An 18,077-nucleotide genomic window follows, 5' to 3' on the forward strand; every position below is an offset into this window, starting at 1 on the left:
TCAGCAACAAAAACCTGTATTTAAGGGGCCGATTCCAGAGATCTGGACTGGAGAGAGCAAAGGAGTGTGGCTAGAGGTCCCCCTGGGAGGTGGAGGATACCGCTGCCTCCTCAGGGGGCTGGGCTGGGCCCCCAGCACTCCTGGCAGTGGTAGGCAGAGCTGGCTGCCAGCTCCAGCTTCCGCCCTGGATTCACTCTATCCCGGCTCAGATCTGTGGTTGGGCTTCATCCAGGGGGCCCTCCGCCAAGAAGGAGCGAGGCTGGATCTGCAGGGGTAAAACAAGCAGTGAGCGGAAGGGGCGAGGGCAGGCTGCACTCCGTGCCTTCTGTCTCCCCCGTCCCCCAAAGGCTTCGGCTCCATGGTAGGGGTCGGCTCCTCGGCCTGTGACCTCAGGGAACCGGTGATGGGCTCAAGTCTTCTGGGCTACCCTTCCTCTTACCCACCAGCATCCATTACCTTGAAGGGTGTGCTTATCCCCACCACAGAATGTAGGTTGTTGCTATAGTAAAAAAGGAGAAACTGATCCTCAGTCTCTCGGATGTCACTAATGTCGATGTACACCTGGAGGGAAGGACAGACGGAAGTAGATCAGTTCCATGGCCCCAGGCCCCATTCAGCTCTCAGCAACTAGGTATCCAGCTCTCTGTTCCTTCCAGAAGACAGGGGAGAGGTCAGACAAGCCCCCCTGCTGGAGATGTGGAATACCTATCTCAGGAAAGGGGGCAGGTACCTGGTTCAGCCCGTCGCTGAAGGAGACCTGGTTGTCCCTGACCCAGACATACGACACGTAGTCATTAATGTGGCGCAGCCCCACCTGTGGGAGGGGGGATCAGGCAGGTGGTCAGTGGTCTGGGAGGACACGGGACCCATGTCAAGTCCTACGGAGAGGATGGTCTCATTTCTAAGGCTGGCCATCATACCACCTGCCTCTTCCCCTTCACTGCTAGCCCCTCGATGGGCAAGGACCCTTGGGGTGGATGAGGGTAGCTCTGCAGTCTCTGTGCCCAACTCCCATGAGCACTCAGAATAGATAAACCGGTGGGGGGGTGCGACTGATGGGCTCCCTGCCCGCCTGCCACGTCACCTTGTACAGGCCAATCCAGTCCCAGGGGCTGCTGAGGAAGTCTGCGGTCAGGGAGTAGCTGATCAGCATGTCGCTCTCCGCGGTGCACGGGCTCTCGGGCAGCAGGGTGATCAGTGGGGCAGACACCAATGGCTTCAGCTACACACAGGGGCGGGAAGGGGTTGAAGTCCCACAGCATCATTCCCTTCCCTGAGACGAATGTCCTTACTGTGCCCTTGCAACGGTCAGGGTCAGTGGGGAGGGATGGAGGGGCACCCACAGGTGAACTCTACTAGGCTGCCCTTAGAGTATCAGACCTTGGCTGGCCAGCTGGAAAGAAGGGCCAAAGGCTGATTGGGGATGGCTGGCCCTGCCAGGAGGACGAGACTGGGGGCCAGCTGGGTAATCAAGCAGAGAGCCAAGTGCTGAGCAACGTCGGGGTGGGGGAGATCAGGGGCGCCGCTGGCGGGTTGAAGAAAGAAGCCAAGGAGTTGCTCGCAGGCCCTTCACGGTTCCTGACCCAAAGGCCCAAATCCAATTTGGGGGCCTCTGGTGAGAACAGCTATAGGCATGTGAAGGGACACTGTGGTATAAAGACAGACAAACAGTAAGAGGGCAGCCAGCAGCTCAAAGGAGGTGAACACTGCCTTAGTCATGAGATGGCAAGATACAAGGATGGAGGGGGCTCCCTTTGCAACCTGAGCCCAATAGGTGTAGGACAAATGAAAGCAAGTCCTATTTCACATGGTAGGTAATAAGCATAATGGAACTCAGGAGCCCCAGGGGACAGTACTAAGAGGAAATGGAAACCTACTGACAAAGGGTTTGAACACATTTTTGACCGACAGAGCCATCAACAGCTCCTAAGAAGAGCTGGGATACCTGACCCGGGAGGAAAGGCAATCATGTCCTCCCACAGGTCTCCCCTGGGGCATCTGCTGACATGAGAGCCCAGGGCGGGAGGGTCTGGGGATGTGGCCCAGCATGGCTGCTCCTCTGCCGAGTGCTGGGCAGCCCAGAAATTTACCTCCAAGTCAAAGGTGCTGGTGACAGGCTTATGGTCACTGACGCTGTACAGCATGTGGCTGACGTAGCTCCTCAGAAACAGGGTGAAGTGGGGGGCTGACAGCGTCGGGGTGTGGATGGCGGCCTGGGGCTGCCGCTTCAGCCTCCACAGGATGCGGTCGGTCCACGCGGGCTTGCGCTTTTTCTCACTGGGGGTGGGAGGAGAGGAAGAATGGGGAGAGAAGGGGTGGCAGGTGAGCAGGAAGGGACCCACGAGCTTGCTGGATGCCCTAACACCAGGGCCTGTCAGCAGTCACGAGATCACCCTGGGCCAGAGCTGGAGATCAGCATGGCAGCAGGCAGGAGGGTGTCCAATGGAACCAAAAGTATGCTGGCCTTTGTCAGACTTAGCCAAGGACCCTCAGTAGACTAGAGGGTCACAATCAAATCGTGACTCAGAAACATCCCGTTTAAGCCTTTCTTAGTTCTTGAACAAAAGCAGCAGAACATCAAAGAAGCTGAGGTTTGGAATTTGGAGTGAGACAGACCTGAGCTGGAATTTGGCCTCCCCCATACTAAAGACCCGACCTTAGGGAAGGAAAGGGAAGCATTTAGGGAACGCTCACTACATGCCGGCAACCAGAACTATTTATTTCACTCTTCACAAGTGGAGAAAATGAGTCTTGGAGGGGAAGTAACTTTCCCAAAGTCACACAGCCACTGAGTGGTAGAGCCAGGACTCAAGGCCAGGCAGCATGACCACAGAGCATGTGCCCTTAATCACCAGGCCAACCCCTCTTAGGCCTCAGCTTCCTCATCTGTAGAAAGGAGATAATAGCAGTTATGTCATAGGGTTGCTGAGATGATTAAATGAGATGAAACACAAAAAATGTTTAGCACCACGCTTCGTACAACATAAACTCTGCATATACTGGCTAGCGTGATGCTTTGTTCTCAAGAGTCAAGACCTCCCACCCGTTCTTTACTCACCAGCTTCCCTGACGGGCATAAGAGAGACCATATAGCCTGGTCAGATGATTCGCTGCTTTAAAACCTTTAAGGAGTCTTCACTGCTTCCAAAATAAAGCTCAAGTCTCCAAATGTGGCTTTCAAGGTGCACAGGAGCCTGACACCCCTTGTGCTACCTTATCTCCCTCCTCTGCCCCAGACCCACCTCAACATGGTGAATCTCTCAAGCCTCTGGGCCTCTACTCTTACAGCTTTTGCTATCTATAACTCCCTTTGTCACAGGGAGAGGCCCAGTTCCAGTGCTGTTTTTGTCATAAAGCTGTCACTGACCTCTCTGCTTCCAAAGCATTCTACATAAGTACATCTCCTATTACAGTATATTGTAGTTCACTGTTTCCCAGTCAGCCTGTCAGTTAGTGTGTGAGCTTGGAAGGTAAGGACGGACTCTTGGTGTCTCCTGTGTATCCTCAGCATTAGCACAGAGCCTGTCATGCAGTAGGTACTCAAGAAGTGCTCGTGAAACCCAAAGAGTTAAAAAAAAAACAAAACCCAAGCTCATTCTCTTTCCTCAAAAATGCCCACCTAGGGACTTCCCTGGTGGCGCACTGGATAAGAATCCTCCTGCCAATGCAGGGGACACGGGTTCGATCCCTGGTCCACGAAGATCCCACATGCCGCGAGCAGCTAAGCCCGTGTGCCACAACTACTGAGCCTGTGCTCTAGAGCCCGCGGGCCACAACTACTGAAGCCCGCGTGCCTAGAGCCTGTGCTCCGCAACAAGAGAAGCCACCCCAATGAGAAGCCTGTGCACCGCAACGAAGAGTGGCCCCCACTCGCCGCAACCAGAGAAAGCCTGCACGCAGCAACAAAGACCCAATGCAGCCAAAAATAAATAAAATTAAATCTTAAAAAATAAATAAAATGGTTTAAAAAAGTGAAAAATGTATTTTTAAAAAATGCCCATTTATCCCAAAAAATGTCCACTTAATCATTTTTTTAAATTATTTATTTTATTTTTATTTATTTTTGGCTGCATTGGGTCTTCGTTGCTGTGCGCGGGCGTTCTCTAGTTGTGGCGAGCAGGGGCTACTCTTCGTCGCGGTGCGCGGGCTTCTCATTGCGGTGGCTTCTCTTGTTGCGGAGCACAGGCTCTAGGCACGTGGGCTTCAGTAGTTGTGGCTCACGGGCTCTAGAGCACAGGCTCAGTAGTTGTGGCACACGGGCTTAGTTGCTCCACAGCATGTGGGATCTTCCTGTACCAGGGCTCGAACCCATGTCCCCTGCACTGGCAGGCGGATTCTTAACCACTGCGCCACCAGGGAAGCCCTGCCCACCTAATCTTAACATATACAGTTTCATATGCTTATAATCAGTTTGAAATTCTATTTTTGTCTTCTGCTTTATTCACTTACTATTTTAAACAAACCTTTCTGGTATACTTCCATCACTTCAGTAGCAATATGGTTTTCCAGCAATAGAGGCAGAATGGTGCCTCGGTGGTGAACTGACTCTAGTATCAGAGACCAGTTGGGGGAAGGTTTTGCCCCTGTTAAGAGCTATGCGGTTCCAGGTTAGTGAATCTGGGGAGTGGTGCCCTTGGAGAGGGCACGGAAGCTCCTTCCCCTTCCCCATACCTTGTCCTACACATCTCTTCCATCTGCCTGCTTCTGAGTTATATCCTTTTACAACAAACCAGTAACTTAGTTTAAAAAAAAGCTCTGCCCTTGGGCAAGTGACTTCATCACTCCAAACCTCAGTTTCTTCCACTCTTAAGATGGGGTGATAACAGTGCTTACTTCAAAGAAACACTGTCGAGGGAGTGGTCAAGAAGTGGGAACTGGCTAAACCACCTCTGCTCGGGGCTCCTGGGTTGTTTGAATCTTTCACTCTTCTGAGAAGTGTTCAGGGGATAATCGGAATGTGGTATTCCCATCCCAGAGACAACAGACACTCAATCTCCAAACCAATCTTGGACATTCAGTGCCTAGCAATTCTTAAAACTTGGTAATGAACCACATGAATGTACCACTCTCCCTTTCAAAGCATCCTCCCCGCCTCCACTTCCCTATTATGGTCAAGAGCCCATACTTGTTGTCCCGTCAGGATCCTCCCCAAGTCCTGACCACAGCCTGACTCTCCTTCCCCCTCAGTACCTCAGCTTGGCTCTGCTTCCTCCTTGGGACTTCAGCCTGTCTCCCTTTCCTCCTTTTCCATGGACCGGTCCACACTCATCACTGCGCACCTGTATTGTTCATTCTTTCAGTGAGCTTTACTGAGCCCTTATTATACGCCAGGCAACTGGGGATCTGCTAAATGGGATTGTCAAAGTCGTTGACGAGCTCGTTTAACAAACAAGAGGAACAAATAAGCAAAATAAATATGTACCAACTAAATATTATACATTTCCCCCAGTTCTCTATTCCTAATAATAACTAAACACGGGGTCCTTCTGTGCATCAGACTGTTCCAATCCTTCCAACACTGGAAGAATGCCACGGGTCACATTTTCCTTCTCCAGGACACTGAAGTTGAGCGAGGTCACCCTATGCAGGTGGGAGCTGGGTGCCTGCCCACGTTGCTGACTAGAGAGTCAGTGCTCCTTCCACTGCACCCGTCTCCTCCAGCTTGCCAGTGGTGGCCGATTCCCACTGTGTGTCACCAGAGCCGGGTCTCACTAATGCTTTTTTTTTTTAAATAAATTTATTTACTTATTTATTTTATTTTTGGTCATGTTGGGCCTTCATTGCTGCGAGCAGGGGCTACTCTTCGTTGCGGAGTATGGGCTGTAGGCATAGGCGTGCGGGCTTCAGTAGTTGTGGCTCGCGGGCTCTAGAGCACAGGCTCAGTAGTTGTGGCGCACAGGTTTAGTCGCTCCGTGGCACGTGGCATCTTCCTGGACCAGGGCTTGAACCTGTGTCCCCTGCATTGGCAGGCGGATACTTAACCATTGCGCCACCAGGGAAGTCCCATCACTAATGCTTTTTTTGGCTGAATGGTCGTGACTGAGTACAAGAATTATATCTGGAGACTACAGGCACACCTCGTTTCCTTGTGCTTCGCTTTTCTTGTACTGCGCCGATATTGTGATTTTTACAAATTGAACGTTTGTGGCAACACTGCATCGAGCAAGACCATTAGCACAATTTTTCAAACAGCATTTGTTCCCTTCATGTCTCTGAGTCACATTTTGGTAGTTCTTATAATATTTCAAGCTTTTTCATTATTGTTGTAATTGTTACAGTGATCTGTGATCCTTGATGTTACTATTGCAAAAAAAATTACGACTTGCTGAAGGCTAAGATGATGGTTAGCATTTTTTTACCAATAAAGTATTTTTAAATTAATGTATGTACATTTTTTTAGACATAATGCTATTGCACACTCAACAGACTACAGTATAGTGTAAACATAACTTTTTTTTTTAAACATAACTTTTTTATGTATCAGGAAACCAAAACATTTGTGTGACCCTCTTTATTGTGATATTCGCCTTACTGCGGTGGTCTGGAACCAAACCCGCAATATCTCTCAGGTATGCCTGTAGTATGTCTTTACTTTCTAAAAATTAAAACCAAGTAGCTCTGCAGGATTCTCCTGGCTTAAGAGCCTAGAAAACTTGAGCCAGTGTACTGACCCAAAAGTAGTGATGTGTTCCATTTTTGGGTCTGAGAGCACTTTTCCTTTCGGCTCCCTATAGATGGCTTCTAAGTGTCTCGCTGAACTCTGGACTCGAGCCTTGAATAGATTGATCATAACATCCTCTGCTCACTGCGTAGCAGAGAGGTGGACTGGGTTCCTGTCGACTGTAACAAAACCACTGCAATCCCTGACTTTAATAGGATTTCCTGCCCTCAGCCCTTTCACCCTCCCGTGTAATGGAGCTGACCTCGTTTCTCATTACATCTTGGCTCCGGGACGCTGCCGAGGCTGGGCAGAGCTCCGTACCATGCCCTGCATGCAGCTCAGTCCCTCTGTGCAGCGGGTCAACTCCACTCGAGATGCCTCTCAGCAGCGCTGCTGACTGATCAGAATGCCTGCGCTCCTTTCTGCCTCCCTGACAATAACTCTCATTGACTCCTCCTGGCTTCAGCTGCCCGCCTCCTTACCATTTGCTTTACCCTCCTTCGGCACTTCCACACAGAGTTCTGGAACCTTCTATGGGCCAACTCCTGGACTCGAGAGTGTTTATTTGGCTCTCTCACTCTGGGTGGGTCCCTCTGCTCCTTAAATACCTTATCTTTTCCTTTTGTCCTCTCAGGCTCCCAGTTTAAACATATGCCAGGCACTACGCTACACACCAGGGACGGTCATAAATCAGATCCAGTCTCTGTGCACTGGGCATTCATAGCACAGCAAGAAAGGCACACTGTGTCTTAAAAGCAACACTGAAAGCATGGTGTGTGCAAGGCTTGCAGGCAACATAAGGGAAGGAGAGAACTCTCAGTGAAACGGGCAAGGGTCAGGAAAGGCTTTTCAGATGGTTCAGATGACGTCTGAACTGGGCTTTCAGGATGAATAACAGACTGATCAGACAGGAATGTTTCTGTTCACTATGTGGGGCTCGGCCCTGCCCACCGCAGGAGCTCCCAGCTAGGAATATTTGAGTTACGATGTCCCCCCATAAGGCCCCCTGTTCCTGTCCAGACATTCCTTCATTTCCTGGGCTCCAGGCAAAGGAACTGGATTCACACAGACTCCAGTTCAAATTCCTGCTCCGTCACTTACTCTGTTACTACCTTACTTAGATCTTCTGAGACACAGTTTCCTTATATGTAAAAAGTCAGTATCAATGGAGCCTACCTAATGAAGATACAGCATGAATGAAGTGAAGTGATGCGGGCAAAGCACTCTGCACAATGCCTGGCCCATGGTCAGCACTCAATAATGTCAGTCACAATGTGGATTATACCTATTATGTGGAAATAATATCTGCCTTCTCCTTAACGAGGCTTTGCTATCCCAATCCTGCCCTCCTTTCTGCTGCTGCTGGCAAGACTGGCTGTGAACCCAGAGGCACTGTGGGCTAGAGGAAGGCATTGTGGGCAACAGAGTCCAGAGAATTGGGTCTGAGCCCCAGCTCCGCCATTGCTAGCTGAGCCACCTGGGTAAGACCTTGAACATCTCTGAGCCTCTCTAGGCCATCTCAGTAACTGCCAGTCTCCTGCTGATTTCCCTCCCATAACCAGGGATGTGGGCACAGGGACACCTGGCCATACGGTCTGTCAGCAGCTCTCTTCCTGCTGGCAAGTGAGGTTTTGAAGTCAACTGGTAGAGGTCCCAGCCCCCAAGGCCCCAGCCTGTCCCACTGAGGCCTGACAATTTCCACAGTGACTCCATTGGACCTTCATTTCCAATGGATGGCTGGGGAGACTGTCAGCTGTGGACCCGGCCAGCAGGCCAGCTGGAGCCTGACCTCCTCCCTTCTTTCTGGCTTATACTGTAGCTCAGGCTGGACCCTGTTTCCAGCATTCGTGCCCTCTTCTTGTGTGCACTGCCCTGGCTGTGACCCCACTCTGTCTTGCTCCACACACCTGAAATGGCTCATGCTCTCCCCCTTGCTTGGTGGGGACATCGTGGCTCTGCCACACGGCTTCCAGCACTGGGCCAGCAGCTCCTCCTTTCACCCCAGGCTGGCTGTGGACATACCTACTCACCTGCTAAATCCCAGAGGCCTGCGCCGCCCTGGAGGCGCCTCCTACCTCCCTCATAAGACAGTGTTGCTAGGGGAATACGTGAAGGAGCTGCTCCAGCTGAAACAAAGAGCCTCATAACATGTAGGGGGTTCTTTTTCTTCAAAGAGATGAGGATCCTTGCCCTAAATTGGGCCAGGGACCTCTTGCCAGAGCTACTTTTGCCCCTCTGCCTAAGCCTAAGGTTTTGGTGGTCACTTAGTCCTTTCTCAGCTTCTGAGAAAAGTTTTCAGTAAAACTGCCACCTAAAGACACGAATCTAAAAATAACAATAGGGACTTCCCTGGTGGCGCAGTGGTTAAGAATACGCCTGCCAATGCAGGGCACACGGGTTCGAGCCCTGGTCCGGGAAGATCCCACATACTGCGGAGCAACTAAGCCCGTGCGCCACAACTACTGAGCCTATGCTCTAGAGCCCACGAGCCACAGCTACTGAGCCCACGTGCCACAACTACTGAGCCCGAGCGCCTAGAGCCCGTGCTCCACAACAAGAGCTGCCACCACAATGAGAAGCCCATGCACCGCAACAAAGGGTAGCCCCCCGCTCGCCGCAACTAGAGAAAGCCCGCTTGCAGCAACGAAGACCCAACACAGCCAAAGATAAATAATAAATAAATTTATAAAAAAATAAATGATAAAATAAAATAAAAATAACAACAGCGGTTATCACAGTGCTTACCGGGTGCCAGGCACTGGTCTGGGCACATGCAAGGTCTCATTTAATCTTCAGTCTCATGAAATAGGTATTGTTATCATCCCCGTTTTATAGATGACAAAATTGAGACTTAAATACCGTGTCCAAGGTCATACAGTTGATGAAGGGCAGAGCTGTGCTTCTAACTACCAGATGCACTATCTCTACATCGTTCCCCATTAACTGCTCCCCTGACAACTACTACTTCACCTTCCTAAATAGTACCCGACCCACTCACAGCTGGGGCAGGGCTATGTAATACCAGTAATTGGCTGAGCCAAGCTTTCTGCCCCCTGTCTGGGTAGGATCAGAAAGTCCTGGGGAGCGGGGACAACAGGGACAACATTCTGGGGCAGGGGTTCCCAGAATGCTGAAGTACAGTCCCCTCAAGTCAGCAATCAACTGTCTTCCCTCCCCTTTGGCTCTACCTGCCCTGACCCCAACCCCTATTCCTACCAGCAGTGTGTCTCCCCTTCCTGCTCTCTCTGCGGACAATCTGGGTCAGCTCCCACGGTCAGCATCTCACGAGGGGGGCGGGTGGTGCCACTCCTGAGAGGTGATGGCTGGATCTATTCCTGCTTCCCCGACACTTCTATTCGGAGGCAGCTCCCACTGCCACTAGGGCCAGCACGATCTGACTTCCCAGGCCCAGATCTGCGACAGGCTGATCCTCTCCTGGTGGAGCCCCCTCACCTGGTGTCATAGTTGCTGGAGTTCTTATCAAACTTGTAGGTGGGCGGGAAGAGCAGGGGGCCCTCCTGGAACTCCCGGAGCAGCGGGTCGTGTCTCTTGGCAATGCTGAGCTGGAGGGAAAGGCACAGTCCCATCTCCCAGCAGTCCTGCCCCAACAGCCTGGCACCACGCTCCAGTCAAGGGCTGGCACATGCCATCACGGTGGGGCAAGAGTCAAACCCGGCCACTCCACCTCCTCACTGCCCCAGCGGCAGCCTCGGCACCCCAGCCCCCGGCGCCCTCACCCCCGGGAGATCAGCTGGATCCTTTTGCAAACATTACCCCACGGTCCCAGGGGAGGCAGCTGCCTGCCCTTTCCCAGTTCTTGGACTACAGGGACCAGGCTCTAAATTCCATCTCCCTGGCAGCCACCAGCAGACGTGTGTCAGAGGGGAGGCTGGGGTAGCCAGGGTACCCCAAAGGGGTGGTATCTCATCCTCTAGGAGGCAAGCCAGGCTGGGGGTGGGAAAGACAACAGGGACACAAGAGGGCTGGCGACGGTGCAGGGCCACAGCAGGCCGAAGCCCTTCTCGCTCCCTAATCTCGTGCACACCCTGCGTCCTCGCTTCTCCAGCTGGAGACCAGGGCGGCCGGACAGGACTGGCTGCCCTACCCGCAGAGGTGAAGCCCTATTAGACCCCACCCTGCCTGGGAACAGGGACTCGGGCGGCCTGGGAAAGCAGAACAGGCACTAGAGAACCTCCCCACATCTCATGTTGACCTCCACCCACCACGGGCTCAGACCACCCTTCGCGGCCCTCCCCTCATCAGATACCTGATCCTTCTCCCACAGGTCACTGTAGCACCGATTTTTTATGGATTCCCGAACAAAGTGCAACCCAAAGTCCTCAATCCGAAAGTTCATGTCTCCAAACCAGAGAATGAGGCTTCAGAAAGAAAGGAAAGCAGGCGGCCTGAAGGTTTGTGACGAGGTCAGAAAAGGCAGGACCACAGGGGTTCTGGCCACTCACTGCAGGGCTGCGGGAGAGCAGAAAGCTCGAGAGGTGGGTGAGAAGATCAGGTGAAGACAAGAGCAGGGCCCAACGGGACTGTTCTCACGGCCCCCACCCCGCCACCATTTAAGCCGAAGAGATGAGCCCCAAGGGGCACGCGGCAAATATGGAGCAGGCTCTAGCCCTCCCTCCTCAACTGGGCACCAGGCAAGGCTGAGAACCAGCCCTTCCGGGGACCTCAGGAACCACGAGGTTCTTGACCTGGGATGTTCGGAAGTGCCCAGAGTTTCCAGGCAGGGCAGAGGGGCCAGGGAAAGGGAAGGTGTTCCAGACCTCAGGGAGGCAAAGCTGCATAGGAGAGCAGATGGGGTGTCAGGAAAGAGGCTGGGAGAGGGTGGGAGATGGGGTGGACTGCCTCCGGCTGGGGAGCAGTGACCGGGCAGAGCGTGCTTGCCTGGGCTGGCCTGGGGGAGAGGGCAGGGGCTGCAGTTCACAACGGCATGCTCACTCGTGGTCCAGGATGTTGGGGACATCCTGTGCCTCAAAATTCTGCATCTCCAGGATCCGGTCAAAGTGCTCCAGCCGCTGGTCATTGTTGGCCACGTGGGGGGGCAGGTGGCAGTTGACGATGCTGACATAGTAGCCGTAAAACTTCAGGAAGATTTTGACACCCCCTTTGTTCCCCTGGTAGGTGGGCAAAAGGGTGGGAAGCCATTCTAGGGGGGACACACCTCTCTTTCCCCATCCTAGACCTGAGGGCAGATGGTCTCACCTCCTGTAGGATCTCCCAGAGTCAGACACTCAGCTCCCAGAGTGGCCTCTCCATCCACAGAGCCCAGCTCATCCACCTGCCATCCTAGGGATGCTAAGCCCCCCTGAGGTGGGAAGGTGGCTATGCAGGGCACTGGCCTGGACAGAGTGCCAAGATTCATTTCACCCCCTTTTTCATTTGCCCAGCTCTAAAGCCCCCAGCCCTGCCCATCCCAGTGAGACGGCCCCCCAGCTCTTGACTCACACAACAGCTCAGTCCTTACCCAGTACCCGAAGAGGCCAGTGGGGGTGGATTTAGTAGAGAGGATCTGGATAAAGGGCAAATGCTGATACTTGGCAAAGATCAGTAAGAGAAGCCCCTGCATGCGGACACTGGAGACCTGCAGGACAGAGGGGCAATGGTCATTTGTGTCCCTCCAGGCCCTGTGCTGGGCGCTCTAGAGAGCCCTGATCCACATGGATGTCCTGCCCCAGGGGTCTATGGGATCTCTGCAGATGGAGTCTCAGCTACCAAATGATGCATTCTGGAAGCTAAGCAAGTTCCAGTTTCTGCTCCTGGGCTTGGGGGTGGAGGGCAGAGAAGACAAGGCTGCCAGGGACCCACTGCCATCAGGAAGTCACCGACTCCTCGGCCCTGGCCCAGGCATGGTCAGGTGCTCTTCTCCTCAGTGTCCTCCTGAGTTTCCATTGGGTACTGTGCGCCGGGGCTCAAAGAACTTCAAAGATGCTCTATGGGACAGTGGCTAAGGGCCAGATCTGGGTTCAAATCCCAGCTCGGGCTCTTAGTATTTGATACTGGGCAAGTCTCAGCCTATCTTCTCATTAATAAAGCAGGACTCTATCTCAAAGATGTTGGATTAACTGGCAGCTATTATTTTTTTGGTTTAGGGATTCTTGAAAGTAAACGCAGGGAAGAAGCATGAGAGAGCCTTCTAGGGTGCTGAAAATGTTCTGTATCTTGATTTGACCAGTGGTAACATGTTCTGCATATACATATAAAAATCCACCTGGGGACTTCCCTGGTGGTCCAGTGGTTAAGACTCTGAGCTTCCACTGCAGGGGGCACGGGTTCCAACCCTGGTCAAGGAACTAAGATTCCACATGCTGTGTGGCGTGGCCAAAAAAAAAAAAAAGAAAATCCATCAAACTGTAGACTTAATTTCTGTATACATTATAGCTCAGTGGAAAAAAATTAAGAAAATGCTACTGAAAAATAATATAGACTGTGCGCAGTTGGTGTGTACGAAGGCCACGCAAAGGGGATGAGAGCGAGCACAGAGGACGTGTGTTCACAGATTGGGGAGAGTAGCTACCGTCCACTGACACACTGCCTTGCTCATTTAATCTTCTAGCCAACCCTTCAAGGCAGCACCGAAGGACCGAGGCTCAAGGAGACTAAGGAACCAGTAGGACTACCTGGATATTCAAAGGACCAGGACTGCCAAAATCCCTGCTCTCTGTGGCCGCGGAGGTGGGGTGGGAATGGGCCAGTGACCCTCTCTCTCAGCTGCAGGCTGTCTACACCCACCACCCGAGTAGCTATTTCCGGAGCATGAGGTGCAGAGGCCAAGGAGGAAATCCCCGGGTGGGGAGTGTGTACTGGGGCCTTCCAGGAATTATGAAACTTGATCCCACAGGCCAGGAGCTCTGGGACGGTGGAGGAGTCAAAGCAGGGGGAACCCCAAATCCAAGACCGAGGAAGGGAGGTGTGAGAAACTAGGGTTCGGCAGAGGTTGCTACAGATGTGTCCCCTGCCTCACTCTCCATCCCCGGTCTCGGTCTCTCCCCTTCGCATGCAAATATGACAATGGAAGTGGGCGAAGGGCTGGACTAAGAGGGACTGACTCCCAGGGAGCTGATAAAGATTCAGGAAGAGTTTCAAGCTGAATCTGAACCCATAGAGTGGGTTGGGGCGATGGGCTCTACCGCAAAGGCACCAGCTCGCTTTGAGAAGCCGCAGGGAAGGGGGCGTGGTGCAGGGAGGATGGAGGTGGGGGTGGGGCTGTGGGGAAAGGCAGGAGGCTCGAGGGGAAGTTCCAGTGGAGGAAATGAAGTAGGAGGAGCTAAGGAAGGGACTAGAGGGAGGTGGCTGGGAGCCTAGGAGCCGGCCAAGGGGGTCAGCCCCAGGCTTCTCAACCCGTGGCTGGCAACTTCTGGCTAAGGAATAGGCTGCAGGCAGGGCTCGCCCTTCACCTCCACTCTCGGCCTGGGGAAGAAAGGTCATTTGCTTTGGGTGCCAGGCCCTCAGGCTGCTCTCCCAACCTTGGGAGGCCGCATGGATAGAATGAGCTGTGTCCATGCCGCAAGATGAGCTCACTTCCTTGGCTCAATTCCATCCTGCCAATCCCTTGCCAGTTAGCCAAGGTACAAGGAGGCCGCCAGTCTTGGAAAGGGAGTGGGTGGTGAGAGAGAAGCGGTTCTGCCCTCCGAGAAGGTCCAGCTCCAAGTCTGCAGCAAGAGGCCCGAGTGTGATGTGGAGGGAGCCAAGGGCTTGGGGGCTGGCATTTTTTAACCTCAGCAGCAGGACCAAAACCTTGTCTGCCGTCCTCCTGGCTCTGCCCTCCTCGGGAGGACTCACAGCTCTTGCTTCAGCACCCTTAGGCAAACTAGGGTAACAGAATTAATTCTGAAGAAATCCAGTCACCCAGGGAAGGGAAGAAAGGAATTCTGGTATTTCCAGGAAGCATTGCTTCTTGGAGGTATTTTGAGTGGGAGTGTGTTTCATCCCTTGGCTGGGCAGGGCAGAAGGGTGAGATCCAGCAATCTAGAGCCTTCCTGTAGATGCTCCTATGGTCTAAAGATTCCCCAAAGAATACTGGCCCTACAGACTGAGAACCTTTTCCCGCCACACCTGTGTCCCCTCTCCTAACCTCTTCGCCCCTGAGAATTTGAGGTGCATATCCCTTATGATCAGAGGATACCCTCTGATACCAGCAGGCGAGTCGTGGGATACCCGTCAGCCTTAGAGATCATCAGTACAGCAATAAAGTGCAGAAGCCAAGAACATGGGTTATTAAGTTTGAAAGATCTGGATCTGAACCCCAGATATCCTGTGAAACCTCTGAGTCTTGGTTTTACCTGTATAATACCCATATTTCAAAAGAGTTAAGATTTTTAAATAACGCATATAAAGAGTTTGCTTATAATGCTTAACACCAAGTAAGCACTCGATAGATGGTGGCAGGTATTATGCTCTGAGATTTCAGGCTGGGCCTGAGAGTAGAGATTGGAGGCAGGGGGTGGGGTAGGCACTGAGGTGTTACTAAGCCCTGCTGCACCTCCCCAAGGAATTCTCCTAACCTGAAAAATATCAAGGTCTTAAACTAGCCCCTGGGGTTCCAGCTCAGCTCCAGCTACCTCTGAACACACAAGGCAGGCAGGAGCCCCAGGGAGCCACGTGCAACTGAGGTTTGGGCCTTTAAATAAAAGGGAAACAGCATGAAAGCTGGAGTGGGAGACCAAAGGACTAGGGATTAGTGATACGAGGTGAGACACATTTCCCAATGGCCCATGAACTTGGAAGTTACCTTGACGAAGCTCAGAGGGGAAAGCACATCCATGAAGAAACTGCTCCATGGGTCTTCAAAGGCAGTGTCAGAAAGGAGGCTCATGATCCCACAGTTCATTTCCTGCAAACTGCCCATCCCAGGTCAGAGGCTTCCCCCTGGCCCGGAGGGCGCTGCCTCTGCCGCAGACATTTAGCACTGCCCTCAGCCGACTTTCCAGCCTTGGGCTCTCATGACCATGGTCTCTCCCTCCCCTGGCTGTTGACTGCCAACCCCTTGCCATTGCTGATCCAGGACAACAGACACTGCCTGGCCCTGATGCAGGCTGAAAGCTCCTGGCCTTCAGACTCCAGAGTGAGGGCGTACAGGTTACAGCGGTTCCCCACAGGGACAACTTGGGACTGGTCAGCCTTACCTGATCTCAGATATAGGGATGCGTGACGGGCCCTGCAGACACCTACCCAATGACATACACGTCCAGATTCAGGTTCAGGTTGTTCAGCTGAAGCAGATCACTGAGGTCTGGAGGGGGTGCTGCAGAGGCCACGTTCCATGTCACGACATGTATGCTGAGAAGGGAAGCCATGGAGGAAGGAGGATGAGCCCTCATCCAGGTAACAGACAGGGGGCTGCGCCTGCTAACGGCTGCACCACAATCCGCTGTAGTCTGAATGGGAAACGTGTGTTTCTGCATCTGGTGGAGGGAATAGGGCCACTGAACTACAAGCCCTTCATCTTCACCTCTGTCCCCGAAGCAGGAAATTCCCACCCTGGATTGGCTCCTCCGTGCAGGCGTACAGCTCCCTACACCTGGCAGCACTGGTGCTGCTGACACTAGGAGAGCTGCCAAAGTGGGACTGAAGGTTTCGGAGTCAGGCAAGGGAAGGGGTGTGGATGGGGTGGACCATCAGGAATTTATTAATTCCACCAGCCCTTCATCTATGGCTCAGTAAGCAACTTTCCGCCCCCACTCTTCAATCCACGGGATCCTACAACCACCAGAAAGATTCTGGAGGTTCAGTTTTCACCTTGTGAGAGGCCTTAGTACTGCAAGACGGGAATTTCAAAAATAACAGAGATAACAGCACCACATTTCCTTCCTCACTCATCTCTGGAGCACAACCAATTCTGCCAAGCATTTCAGAAGAGCCTAAGAAGATTCTAAATAACAGGTTTCTCAACATCTCTCTCAAGACTCTACCCTCTTTTGGGAAAAGTCATCAGTTGGATAACATCCACCTCAGCTTCACATAAACCCTAGGGAAACAACAGATCTAATCAGCAGCTCAGGGGATGGACAGACTTGCAAATCTCTTCATTTGAATAGTTACAGTAATGCTCCCAGGAAGCCCCCAGATTGTGCTGAGTACAGAACAGGCAGGGGCTACAAACCCTGCAGAGACCAAGAAGAACCACCAAGCCTCAGGTGAGTCCTAGGCACACCATAAGGAGGAGGACCTGTAACAGTGGAAGATGCAGAATGGGGGCAGAGGGCGGAAGGAAAGGGCAGGATGTCCTTAAACATCTTTTCTCCACCAGACCCTGTTCTTAGAGGTCCATGTTCTAAAGAGCACAAATTGAAGAAATTCTTGGCCAGCTTAAAGCAACTTCCTGCCCCTCCATATGAACATCAACAAAACAATACAATAACCACCTTCCCAGGCACTCAGCCAGAGGTTCCATGCTTCGTTTGTTTACGGTCTCCCCCTGCTGTCCAACGGAGGATTAAGAGGCAGCTCTTTTACCCTAAGGCTCCTTGTTTTCCCAAGGACCTGCTCTAAGTGGAGGGAGAGCCAAAGCCGGGATTTCTTGTTCCCACTTTTAGGTCCCACGATTAGCAGCAAATCCTTGCATCGTGACCGGCACTAAGTTGGTGATTAGCGTTGTTCCTCGTTAAAGAACAAGCATGAGACCAGGCTATTATCACTTCACTAAAGGATCTTATCTAAATCTGATTTTGGGTTTCAGGAGGTCACAACGGGGTCAGGCAGACCCCATGATGTATGTGCTGATCCAAAGTAAGAACAAGGTTTCTACTCTAGAGCTAAGGGAAGAGTGCTTCGTTATGTTTTTAACTTCTAACAGCCCAACACTGCTGCCTCCTCCAGAACCCAACTGGGCCACCTGCTTGGGGCGTCCAAGTGGGCAAGAACTTGGTGGCCTGAGTTTGGAGGGGGCGCGGGGTTCGACCCAACACAGCCCTCTCGATACTGGCCTGGGAGAATGTGGGAGGCCTCTGAACCAGAAGCAGCCCTGTAGGTCTGGCCCCTTCTCTCCCAGTCTGGTTCTGCCCCAGACCCGCAGCCCCGATTGGGTCGGAGGCAGTGATCCCGCCCCGAGCAGGCCGGCCTGCCCGCAGTCGCCTTCCTCACCTGAGCGTCCTGACTCTCAGCTCGGTCTGTGGGTTCATGGCCGCCATCGTCCCCATGCGGTGGCCCGGCCGGCTCGCGTCTCCCCGCCGCAGCCTGTCCTGGCCCAATCTACCCCGCTCTGGCAGCAGGCGCCGCCGGCCAGCTCCCTCTCCCGATTGTTTTTCTTCCGGATTTAGACCCTCCGCTTCGGCTTCCGTAAGAGGCGGGGTCTGAGGGCACGGAGGGCTCTGGGTGGCGGGCTCGGGGGGAAGAGGCGGAACTCTTCAAGGAGCGCGAAACGGTGAAAGGCTGAGGGGAAAGGGGCCTAGGGGACGGGGACGTA

The 18,077-nt window shown here is 52.9% G+C and overlaps 1 protein-coding gene across 5 annotated transcripts; it reads right to left on the reverse strand.

The window, feature by feature from the left end:
• On the reverse strand, positions 1–18,067 carry INPP5K (inositol polyphosphate-5-phosphatase K). Of its 5 annotated transcripts, none has more exons than XM_059997321.1 (12): positions 17,756–18,067; positions 15,845–16,077; positions 15,405–15,513; positions 12,141–12,257; positions 11,615–11,790; positions 10,929–11,040; positions 10,115–10,224; positions 2,091–2,277; positions 1,085–1,222; positions 731–814; positions 457–561; positions 1–265 (listed from the first exon to the last, which is right to left on the reverse strand). In XM_059997321.1, the coding sequence occupies exons 2-12, from the start codon at positions 16,075–16,077 to the stop codon at positions 206–208; spliced, it is 1,431 nt and encodes a 476-aa protein (XP_059853304.1). In that variant the 5' UTR covers positions 17,756–18,067; the 3' UTR covers positions 1–205. The 5 variants fall into 5 exon arrangements, with proteins under 5 accessions (XP_059853304.1, XP_059853307.1, XP_059853305.1 ...); XM_059997324.1 differs by having other exon boundaries at positions 15,405–15,506; positions 15,845–15,952; positions 17,756–18,062; XM_059997322.1 differs by having other exon boundaries at positions 15,845–15,952; positions 17,756–18,062.
• Between the last annotated feature and the right edge of the window lie 10 nt (positions 18,068–18,077).

The sequence above is a fragment of the Delphinus delphis genome, chromosome 19 (assembly GCF_949987515.2).
Source record: "Delphinus delphis chromosome 19, mDelDel1.2, whole genome shotgun sequence".
NCBI lineage: Eukaryota > Metazoa > Chordata > Mammalia > Artiodactyla > Delphinidae > Delphinus > Delphinus delphis.